Genomic DNA, 12,564 nt, shown 5'->3' on the forward strand with positions numbered 1-12,564 from the left:
TAAACAACACTTCTGGACTTTGATAATAAATGACTTTTATAAAGCCACTGATTGCACCAGTTTTTCAGTAAGCAGTATCAGAGTAAAGGGGCACAATACAAATGTCCAACACACTTTTCAGATTTTTAACTGACCTACTAAACAAGGTCATGGACTTCGGACTAACCAATTTTGCAAATCCACCATTTTTCTTTCTCAAAACCCTTTTGTAGTTCAAGTTCAAGGATACTGCAGCCACAAGTGGATACGTCAAAATTAATTATGCCATCAACCAGCATCAGAAAATCTTCAAAGTGCCTGGCTATATTTAATTTTTCCAAAAAATTTACCCACATCAGTGGGGAAAGTCATCTTTGTTTTTGTGAAGCCCTTCAATGAATGACTGAAATGTGAAAAGGGGGGATTTGCAAAAAAATTCCCAAAAAATTGGGACATTGTGTAAAACATAAATAAACAGAGAATATGATGATTTACAAATCAACATATTTTTTGGAATGTGTTGCAGGCATCAAAACAAAGATAATACATTTGAACATTAAATATCTCGTCCTTGTAGTGAAATAAATTGAATATACTTTTGAAAAGGATTTGTATATCATCATATTCTGTTTTATTTATGCTTTACACAATATCCTAATGTCACTGGAATTGGGATTTTAAAAGCATGACATGTTCACATTAACAGCAACTTTGACAGTTCTAACTTGCTCTTCTAGTTCTTACCTCATAATGATCTTTGTCACCTATAAACACATTTCTTATGTTCATCAGGTTATAGTTGAGCTTGAGTTTTGGTCCAAGACCTTCACCTTTGATCCGAAGGGGTAACGGTGATTGCTTGCCTGAACAGAGACAATAGGACATTGACAGTAACAATTCAATTTCTATGTTTTCTGTGTAACAAATTTAAGAGCTACAGGTAGTTGGCTATCTTTGCCAAGAGTTTGGGCACTGATGCAAATGCTGTGTTTTACAAACTCTGAAATATGTTTGCACTGATGTTGATTTTACTGGGATTTTACTGGGATAATCCAGATGTCAATTTGCTTAAATTGTTGACTTTAATGACAAAATATATTTAGCATTTTAATAGATTTACCATTTATTTTACCGGCAGTCATTGTATTTTTTCTCAAGGCTAATTTTATTTATTTTTTATTATATCATTAACATAGATGTAGCTCTAGACGAGCCCAGCTGAAATCACTATAATCAGCAGACCGACTGCTACAGAAGAGGGGCCAGATGTAATTTTATTTACTGTCTAATTGTGTTAGCAATGGTTATCTCCAAACAAAAGTGTGAAGTCATCATTACTTTGCATAAAAATGGCCTCACAAGCAGGAAACTGGAGCCTAGAATATTGCAGCTGAATCAATAATTGTCTAGACAATCAAGAACTTCATGTGAAGAGAGTCAGTTATGGTGAAGAAAGTTGCAATACACTCAACACTGCCTAGGAAGTACCAGGCCTGGCTAAGGGCTAGAATGACACCATCAACAACAAAAAAGTGTAAGTGTGTCCTACATGCAAAAAGATGAGCCAACATATGGAGGCCACTCTTGTGACAAGAAAGGGGACAAAAACAGCAACGAGACACCAAGGACGAGCTAACAAGTATTCAAGTAGTCAGTTGATGATCTGTATTTCTGTGCTTGTGAAACTATCCAGATCTTTACCCAGCAGAGAATCTGGTGTTAGTTCTCAAATATCAGGTTTCGAAACAAGACAGAATACATAATTCCGAAAATATTCAAACGTAAATCAACGTTGGTGTGAGTGACAAGCTTTTGTCTATGAGTATAGATGCTTGTTTTGCTTCATTATTTTCTAGGTCACAATGCTTTACAGAACAAATGTCATATTAGTTGGTCAGATCCTCACTTGCCATGGAAATTTATGGAAATTTGGAATCCGGCTCAAAGGAGACAAAAGAAGGCCACATGCAAAGTTGTCAACTGCTTTTCAGTGCCACTAAGATGATATAATTGTTCAACAAATTGCACTTAAGTGGCTGCTCACACACAGGGATGAAGCTGCTTTTTCTTGTTTTCATGTTGGACAGATTTAACATTACAGTATGAAATACAGCTGAAGTAGTGCAGTTGCCCCATGAAGTAAAATAATATGAATAATAACAAGTAGAAGCACGAATAACTCCTTTAATCAATAAAACATATACACAAATGAGTGAATTGTGTTCTGCTGACTGGGAGAGGGAAAGAAACATGAAGGACACTCCGTTTACAGCCAAACTTGTAGTTTGCTACAGAGACTCATTTTTGTCTGTCTAACCTTTGTCGGCACAGACTCTCAGGGGGGGAAGGGGAATCTTTTATGAGAAAACCAAAGCTATCAATTTACAGAGCAGGAGGGATGTGCACTGAGCCTCAAGTTGTAAAAACAGCCAGCTTCAAGGTGCTGAAGAACTACCAAACCAAAAGATTCATTACTAGTTTGAAGATAGCTTTCATCATGAAAGAAATTGTATTTACAAATTCCTTATATTTACAGAGTAGAATTAACTTTTTTAAGAGATTCTATCAACATTTATGACTATGTACTCAAAATTCGTTATAAAAAAAAAATAATTTCCAGAGTTCTTGATCCTTCCACCATATTTCTAAATATTAAATTTGAATTTATGCCAACTATTTCTACATTTCATATTGCTTGCACAAAACAAATAAGCAAATCTCCCTGTTTTCTGTCTTCAAATATCATATTAAGCGAGATGTGACGTCACTCCTACATTCAACTTTCTAGACAAATTTCTGAATAATTTCTGATCAAAACTTCTACCACGTTTGTTACCTAAATCCTTTGACATACATTCTACTAATATAAAAAATAATACTAACATAAAAAAATACAGAAATATAAACATTTAAAACACTACATGTAAGTAGGTATATTGCAATTTCTATTCCAAAACTAGTAAAAAGCTAAAGTCATATCTACTAACCTGTGACATCACAATAAACGGTGTGTTGGTAAACTTTTGCCTCCTCTGGCTTGAAGACAATCAGAAAGTTTGCTGTAGTGTTAGGCCAAAGCTCTCCCATCTGAAGCAAAAATTATCATTGATTTAGTGAAATCATGATGCAGATGTGAAACAGAAAACAGTGATGCCTATTACTGGTCCTGAACTTGACACACCAAGAACTGTGTGAGCGGTGTATTTACCGGTATATGTGTTAGGAGTTTAAAAAAGTGTTTGTGTTCACTACTATTTTTTCCAAATATCTTATCATTACTTTGCATAAAAATACAAGCAGAAAACTGGAGCCTAGAATATTGCAGCTGAATCAATAATTGTCTAGACAATCAATAATTGATTGATTGTCTAGACAATCAATCAATTATTGATTGTACACAATGTGTATTCCTGCTGAATACACATTGTGTATTGACTAAACTACACAGTTCATTCTTTTTTCACCAATCTTTCCCAGGCATTCAGTCTACTATCTCTCAAACGTGCTTGAAATACATAAACACACACACTCCTTGACCCTGTTCCCCCCACCCACAGCACACACACACACGCACCTGCACCCCCACACACACACAGCAACTATACTACGAAGCTGTAGGTCACATAAAATCACAAACTGGGGTTGACTGATGTTGATGCACAGCATGCAGGGTTGGCCAACTTTTTGCAAAATCAATAACTACAAACTTCACAAGGCCTTCAGATTAGCTCAAGGACAGTGTAAAGAGCTTCATGGGAATGAGCTTCCATGACTGAAATGATGTATCCAAGTCTAACATCCTTGTGTGCAATAATGCTAATCATGACATTCAACAGTGCTGGACAAGTCACTGCTGCACTCTAAAGCACTACAGAAGTGTCCCCTGGAGTGGCAAATCATTCCTCTATCACTGGCAGTCCTGCAGACAAGTTGGTTTGGCAGTTGTCTGGAGAATGGTACTTTCCTGACTGTACTGTATCAACTGTAAAACTTATGGTAATAATATCGTAAGTTGTAAGGTGAAAACAATTAGTGGTTCAATAAAAAAAAGAATGAAAGGATAGTACAGTGAAGAAGTGAAAATCCAAACACACCACTGGCTCCAGTGTTATGCCGTTGAGTGAAAGTGTAGAAGGGCAGTCCTTTGCAGCATGGCTTTTGCTCTCCTGCAGGCTTTGGGACAGCAGCAGGGGTTGATGGATCGCTATGGGGTCGGACTCAGACTGAATAGGTCGACATACATTTTCCTCCCTTTTCTCCTCCTCCTGCTGAAGCACAGCGTTCTCCCTGGAGAGTGGACAGAAGGTGAAACGGAATACAAAGTGTAAGTAAGGTGGGCCAAAGTGGAAAAACTGGCTCATGAGAAGAGCAAAAAGCTGCTGACAGACAGAAAGTGAATGCAGTAATAAAGCTTGAGTGTGTGCATTTTAAGCTTTTTCTAATCCAAACCTGAATAAGTACAGGTCATCTTTTGTCTGACTTGGCGACAATTTCCAATGGTACTGAAGAGGAATGTCACTGCAGTTGGTGAGTGATACTGTCTCAGAGCTGGTCAGGGAGATATAAGTCTTGCTCAGAATTACAGGCTCAGGTTGAAGACAGATGTTCAGTTCCTCCGCAGTCCCAAACAAACTGATGTGGACGTCTTCACCTGAGAAAAAGATATAGAAAACAAGCAATCGTGTTAAAAGTTTAAGTAGTAAAACCAGTGCTTTTTATCTTTTTTAGTTCTTTCATTAGCTTGATAAGAAGGGTGAGATGGAGTGATTTTTACCACCTTCACTTTATAAAACAAATAAGATTTCTTAAATTCATTACATGTTTAAAAAAAACCATGTAACTAAAGGAAATATAAAAATGAACAAATTATAGCAACTTCAACAAAGACCATAACTTTAAGTCAGACATAAATAAAATTGTCTGTTTCAGGTGTATAAGAAGGTGCTTGAGGACAATGTGAGACAACTGTAAAAAAAAAAATTATTAAAACTGAAGCAGAACTAGACATAGGAACAGGACAATGGCTCAAGTCTTGCAGACGACTGTATACAAGAAATCCCTCAGAGATCTCACCCCTAAAAGCAGCGACCTGCGGAAACCGTTCACCAAATGTGTCGGAGAACGATACATGGCTACAAGAAGCATCAAATGCAGATATATCAACTAAATGGTGTAAGACTAGCTGCTGAGGGTAGACTTTTATAACATTTATTTGGACAGAATACACCTTTTTGTCGATAGCTGTTGTTGAGTAAACCAAGTTAATTTTTGAGTTTGTCCTTGATTAAAGCAACAACCAGGAAAAAAAGATGCAAAATCAGGTTTTGTATAAAGCCACCAAGAACAAGGAGCCATGTAAATTTAGTAACTCTTTGTTTACATTCAAATCAGAGACAATGCAATTTACGCATGAAGGCGAAATTATTTTCTTTTAGTCCTTGTTTTGGTGTACGTCTCTTGTTCAAATTTCCACTAAAATTAAAGTATTCTATTGTGGGTACATCTGGATACATGCAGAGTTACACTGTTATTCTGGTAATGATAAAAGAAAAATTCTGATTGAACACATTTGGCTGTGGCCTTTTGCTTCTGTGGTTTGTAATAAGATGAAAAAAGTAAAAAAATAAAATAAAATTGCAAGCAGCTCAGTGATAGTGATTTTTCTCACTGTAACACACTATCTAGTTTTTTAACAGATAAAATCTCTTTGATGTGAGTCACTTCTGAAGCACGTCTAAGATTGCTAGATAAATGTCTGCTCAGTTCAGTAGAGAAAGAATTGGATTTGCAAGGTCCAAGACAATCCAGTTTGAAACACATTTAACATCAGAATATTACACGAGATGTATAAAAAAACATTTTAAGACAAAAATATGGGCTTATTCAAAAACATGATTAATTCCTGATTAAACATTATTTTCAAAATGTATGCTTAATCTGACAAGCCTAGTTGGAACGCGTATTCAAATTTACTGAATGAACAGTATGAGGAGAATAATCATGAATCAAACATAATTGCCATTCCAACACAAATTGAAAAATTGAATTCTATTTTAGCGTGGACTTTCAAATTCAATATCAGACACAGCTATGTCTTTTTGTTCTACCTCAATGAACATAAAAGCCAGTAGTCTGCAGGCAGTCGCCACATTTTAAAACATTATGTTTTATTTTCCTTGTAGTTATCTTAAGCCAGCAAACAATTTGAATCACAAGACCAAAGCAAGAAATACTTTTTGTAAAATCCCAGTTGTTGGTCTAAGCAGCATCTTTCGTTGCCTTTTTCATAGCATTTATCTATCTAAATGAGCTCTTTTCCACAATTTTATTCAAATGAATCATTTAACATTTTGGGAACAGAAAGCTCAGCCATTCTGAGATGTTCTTGAATGTTAATAACTAAAGCCACAAATTAAAATAAGTGGACCTAAAGAAAAAAACATAAGGTTCTGATATCTGAGACAGCTGGCTGTTTCAGAAAAAATACCTAGTAAAAGCCAGTGACCAATCAATAAGATTCAAAATCCTTCAAAAAGGGGAAAAGTTTTAATTCGAAAATCTATTAAGGTTTAAAGGTTTGCTCAATAGAGATAAAGAAAATAATCCAATCCATCTCTTGCTAGATTTTATAAGGAATGATAGGTGACTAGAATCTGAAAAAGTTTCTATTATCGACTTGTAGAGATGTTCTGAAATGAAATAAAATATTTAGAAGGCAAACAGTGAATAAAGTTTTTGTTAGACAAGGAATATTTGATTTGGATAAATGTAGATTAGTAAAATCTGCTTGTAATTAAAAGTGAATACATAAAGAGTGTTCAAGTTTGCTTCTAATTACCACAGACATTTCTATCGTGTACAAGAGAATAAGCCACAGAAAGGCTGGTTTATTTCTGCATGGAATGTCTGTAAATTGTTGTGATATCATCAAATTACTAGAAGCAAAAAAAAAAAAAACCATAACATATGAGGTGGACGATGAATGATGGAAGGAAATGAGAGGAAGAGAAACAAGAATTGTGGGATACAGAGAGAAAAGCAATTATCTCACAGGACTGTGATGTTATGACAGGAGCTGACAGGCAGGGAGAGCTACAGCTTATTGCTCAGCTTTCATCACGGACATCTCTTACCCCATTCTCCTCCTGCTGGCTTTCTTTCCTCATAATTTCTTTGAGAACACAGCAGCAGGGCTCATCAGTTCCCTCAATACATTGATTACTGCAGATGCCGCAGGAGGTTTGTGGGAGAGTACAACTATCCACACATGCTTGATTCTGAACGCCTGTATGTTTTGTTGGTGTATGCTGCCTTTTCTTAAGTTGTTTGCTGTGCTTGCAAACAACCATCAGAGTCCCATCAGTGCTGCAGACCTGTCAAAGTGAATGATTCAGCAATCCCTACGCGCTGTCCATCTTGTGCTTAAAATCAGTAGCAGCGACAAAGTCTGATGTTTTCAAGACACAACAAAGATTTTAAAACACCCCACAATTAAAATAAGACAGCAAAGGAAGCTGTAACATTTTTAGACCTGCACTGGCTCTGAACAGAAAGCGGCAGATATGATGCAGTGTGTCCCAGTGTGCATGCAAAGCAACATACTGACATGCACAGATGAACTGTGCAATCTATTTTTCTGCTTTGTTCAGGTGCTGGTCATTTCACCACTTTGTACAGTTTGTACTGACCATGCTTCAATTTGGAAACTAATTTGGATGTTTTCGGCTTCAACAACTTAAAATTTGAAATGTTATTATATTTTCTATGCGTACTCTACTGTAAGGAAATGTTATCAAACTTAAAATATGCTAAGATAAAACATTTGCATATGTTTTATCCGCGAATCTATCTACGAATAGATTCGAAGATGGACGAAGAATCTATTCCCCATCAAATAAAAAAGAAAAAGGATTAGCAGTATTTCACACACATGGTTATTAAAAGGAGAAATATGTCTACCTTGATGATGCATAGCTAACATGATTAAACTATTTTTCTCTTTTTGGCATGCGTAAAACATCACAGGATTCAGTAAGTCTGAAAATAGCTTTCAAAGAGACTTATGTGACCAGCCTGGGTCAGAACTAGAGCTTATTTATCCCAGTCCTTAATCTGTCTATGTTTTGAAGTCACTATTTTTAGCCCCCAGCATTTAGCTAGCAGATGAACGGTTGCTTTTCCTTAGTAAAAAACAAAATCTCACTGCAGAGAAAAACTTGTACAAAACTCTTAAACCAAGCTTTTACACTGCATGGCAGAAAGGTCAAAGGTCTTTCATTCAATATCCATTCATCCATCCATCCATCCATCTCACTTGCTCAACCGGGTGACAGCAGGCAGATTCTTGCTCTCTGACAGGGCAACACACACAAGACAAAATACTTCAAACATACACACGTTCACATCTTTTTATGTCACAAGGTCTTTGAAATGACTTCCATTTATATTTCATTCATTTCTACAGTCTAGCCATGACCCTTTTCCAAAAACAAGACTTCTTATGGAGCTCAGGCTCTGGGTTCTGTTGCTGAAAGACAGCTAGACAAATAAACTTGACTTACATGTAATAATCGTTGATTGAAGCACTGATTAAAATTTCAATCAATGCTTTTATCTCATAATAAATTTGTTGATTTTATTGCAAAAGACAATCAGTACTGGTAGAGTCAAAACACAACATATTGATACAGAAACTATCCTTATGTGATTTTGGTGTTTTAATGGCTCTGATGCTTTTTATGATGACTTCAGATTTCAACACGGTCTATCAGGAGGTGTTTTAAAAGAGCAGGATAAAGATAGAACAGTAACCAGGATCCATGTCAGTAAAGCAGACAAAACAATACATTTTGTACTCATTGCTATTAGCTGAACATACAGTACAGACCAAAGGTTGGACACAACTGTGTATGCACGGTGAGTTAATAACCTTAGGGAATCTATTTGCAAGGCTGTGAAGATAGTGTGACATAAAAACAGGAAATAAAACCAAAAGCCCATCTAACAAATCTGACATGCAGTAAATAAATTATTGCCACTTCTCTTATTGTGAATCTGTGTTTGAGTGTTTGGGTGTTAATGGTGTGCAGCAACTCTGCTTTGCTTTAGGGTCATTGCTAGTTTCAGAATCTTATTAAGGTGTTTATCCTCATGACTACAGCAAATACATTTTCTCCTTTCCAGTTCTATTTTATGTAAGCTGCAAACTAAATTTCTAGTCTCAATTTGTGCCTTTTAGACCACTCATACATATAATTAATATTAAAATAGATTATATTTATCGGCCATATTTAATGTTACAAAATTATAGGAGAGTTCTCTCTGAGTTAACATTCATGTTAAATGACACCAAGTTTAACATGAATAGACATACGTTTCAAGGTCTGTCAAATAAATGTATAACAATCTCTGAAAGTGTGTTGCCTCTCCGTTAGTTCACCTCAAGAATTTTGTTTTAGATGAAATAACACCAATAATTACAGTAAAAATGAAATCACTATAATGTTCTCAAAATTAAAGTTTGTTTTTGTTCTAATTCTACATTGGAAGCATTTCACCGGATTGAACCAGTTTTTATTGGACTTTATACAAATGGGAAGAAAGAAAGGATTATAAATATGAAGAAAATATATATTTTAGCATAATGTTGACTAAACAACAATATTTTATGCAAGTGAACTTGATCAGGAAGGTGCTGAAGAGGTCATACCCCCACATGCAGTAATATCATAAATTAATTCCCTTTAATTGCTATAATTCCCACTGAATTGCAATTTGGAATATTTTCAATATTACCTAGGTTAACTTCAAAAGGACAGTAAAAGAAAAATATTTGGAAATAATGGACATTTTGATAATAAGCTGAAATGAGCCTCACCAGTGTCGTACTGCAGGATGAGGTCTTCCTGGAACTGTCCGACTTTCTTGGGCTTGAAAACCACAGTCACCTGGATGCCTTCTCCAACATCGAGAATATCAGCAGTGGGTGTCACTGAAAAAGGCCTGTTAACAACAAAATCGGCCATGAACGATTGAGACATAAATCTGTGATTATTGTAATCTTATGCAATGTTTCCAGACACTGTAGCTCAGGGGTGCCCAAAGTGGGTCCTGGAGGGCCGGCATCCTGCATGTTTTAGTTTTCTCCCTGGTTTAACGCACCTATATCAGATGATGGCTCGTTAGAAGGCCTAAGAAGAACATTGACCTGCTGAAAAGGTTGTTGGTGCCACCAGGGAGAGAACTGAAACATGCAATATGCCGGCCCTCAAGGACCCACTTTGGGCACGCCTGCTGTAGCTCCTGGAGAATTTCTAAGAAAAAAAATGTTTTTGTTTTTCTTTGTTGTTTTTTTTTTTTCATTTTGAACAGTTTTATTCACATCTGTTTTGAATATAAAGGGTATGAGAAATATCTCATTTGAAATCATGCCATGTTGTACTAGTTCTAACCTTTTGGTGTGCAACTTGAAATTGGTCTTACAGTTGCCTATGTTGCAAACAAAGTGAGTTTTCTCTGTGGATGCTTTCACTAGACAAGAAGGTAAATGAATCTCATCTTTAAAGTCAAGTATGGCGCGGGGCCCAATGGCACGAATTGGAACCTCAAAACATTCTGTTGGAGAAACACAAATCAGTCTGTGGCTGTAGTCCTAAATGGAGACAAAAAAAACAGACAACACAAAAATTAAAAAGACAAACCAATGAAAAACTTTTTTTTCTAGCAAAATATATAGACACAAGTAGTTTATACATACATTTTACTCAAATAAAAAAAAAAGCTCTTACATTAGTTATTACCCACTTAAAGATTCTTTAATATGAAGATAAAACTAGACCTATCTGAATGCCAAATCCCAACAATCCAACTGGATTGAATTACAATTTTTAATAACACACATATGGCATTTGTACTCCTCAGTCAAACATGAAACAGCCTTTGCTATGAAGATAAAATTAAGCTTACAAGGAAGTCACAAGTACCACAGATAAAGAGATGTGATTCCTAAGTCTTACCACTAAACTGAAAGTCAGGACATAATCATCATATAAAAAGATCACTGATAACTTTTAAAAAAGAACATAGTAACTATGACAGTGAAATTAGATTTCTACACTTGACAGCAAGTCTCCTCAAACAGCTATCCCAAAGCTCTCTAAGAAAATGTTATCTACATTTAAATACATCCTCACAGAAGCACAATATTTTATCTACATAAAACTTTAAATATCTACAAATTTTGTAGTGAATATTATTAGGAACAGCACCTTGCTCTCCTGTGGGGTGAAGAATACCATAAAATTGGCAGTCATTCCTGGTGCTATTTTGCTTCTTCCAGTCTCTGGACCCGCCACGTAAAACTGTTCTGAAATATCCTGCTCCAACTTCACAGGGTGTGCAACCTTAAACAAAACAACAACTGCTGAAAGAGCTGAAACAAAGTAGAATTCAGAGAGTACTAATATCGACTCCTGCTTGTACGCATCTGTTTCAATCCACCATGACCTTTTGCAATTATTTGCCATTATTTGCACACAACACTGCTACAATAAGACACAACTTGTTTTGTTTTTTTTCTTTCAATCAAATATGTTATGATTGAAAGACTCGCTTAGCCATTTATTGCTTTCAATCATATTTATTTGAAGGATTCAAGATTTCATTTGAACAAACCTGGTCATTGTTGTGAAGCAGCAGAGGCAAACTGTAGGTTTGTAAGGGAATATAGTTCTGGAAGATCAGTTCTGATGGGTAAGGCTGGAAAATCGGACGGTCCGGCTGAAAAAAAAACACACATGCATGCATATTTCTAAAGAAGTTGCATTTAATTATTTTGAGAACAGTACTCACCAAGCTGAAACTATATTAATGCAAGCAGGTGATTGACTTACTATGATAGTAATTGAGTAGCTAAAGGGTTATAAGTGCTAAATAGTTGGGCCTCTTTTGAAATCTCAGGTTTCTCTTTTTTTCCACTGTGACCATCTCTGGGTGGTTAGTCAATAACTATAGGACATTCATACTGATAAAAGTACATTCTTACCTTAAGGCATGAGAAAGATAACAAAAAAAAATATTCACAGTTAATCAAGTTTTACAATATGGAATACTGGATAGAGTCCGGCCAAACAAATGTGTTTTTCATTGTGTAATTTTTCTGTTCCTTGCTTATCTGCACCTGGAAAACACTACAAGGAACTTGTAGTATTCCAGAATTCTCAAGACTGAATGATATGTATGCAGACGGTAGAGAGAGGATCTGAAATGGTTTCACCTGTGTTTTAAGAGGTAAAGATGGCAGAAAAGCAGTTCCCAGGATTCAGACATTAAGCGGAAAAAAATCTAAAAATAGCATTGCCTGTTTTAAACGTCTCTAAATCTTACAAGCTATATATAGAACAACATAGCTTATTACAGTTAATCTAAATTACTTCTGTTCTGACCTATTTGGTGTATACTTAGCAGGACTTTCATTTATCACTGCAGGATAAGTGGCCCATATTGGAGATTTGTCACTTTCAGATTTGCATATTTAACAAGTCAACAGAAAAGCAAACAAGGTGAGATGCAAATTTTTTAATTTGC

At 35.7% G+C, this 12,564-nt stretch overlaps 1 protein-coding gene across 1 annotated transcript in view; it reads right to left on the reverse strand.

Moving 5' to 3' along the window:
* The window catches only part of hydin (HYDIN axonemal central pair apparatus protein), a 69,979-nt gene that overhangs the window by 53,526 nt on the left and 3,889 nt on the right, over positions 1-12,564 (reverse strand). The window contains exons 4-11 of the mRNA XM_044123610.1: positions 11,653-11,757; positions 11,247-11,381; positions 10,431-10,630; positions 9,857-9,981; positions 4,429-4,630; positions 4,074-4,266; positions 2,967-3,066; positions 724-842 (exon numbers count right to left, since the gene is read on the reverse strand). Coding sequence (XP_043979545.1) covers positions 724-842; positions 2,967-3,066; positions 4,074-4,266; positions 4,429-4,630; positions 9,857-9,981; positions 10,431-10,630; positions 11,247-11,381; positions 11,653-11,757 — 1,179 coding nt within the window. The remainder of the gene's footprint in view (positions 1-723; positions 843-2,966; positions 3,067-4,073; positions 4,267-4,428; positions 4,631-9,856; positions 9,982-10,430; positions 10,631-11,246; positions 11,382-11,652; positions 11,758-12,564) is intronic.

This window comes from Gambusia affinis, linkage group LG08 (assembly GCF_019740435.1).
Source record: "Gambusia affinis linkage group LG08, SWU_Gaff_1.0, whole genome shotgun sequence".
NCBI lineage: Eukaryota > Metazoa > Chordata > Actinopteri > Cyprinodontiformes > Poeciliidae > Gambusia > Gambusia affinis.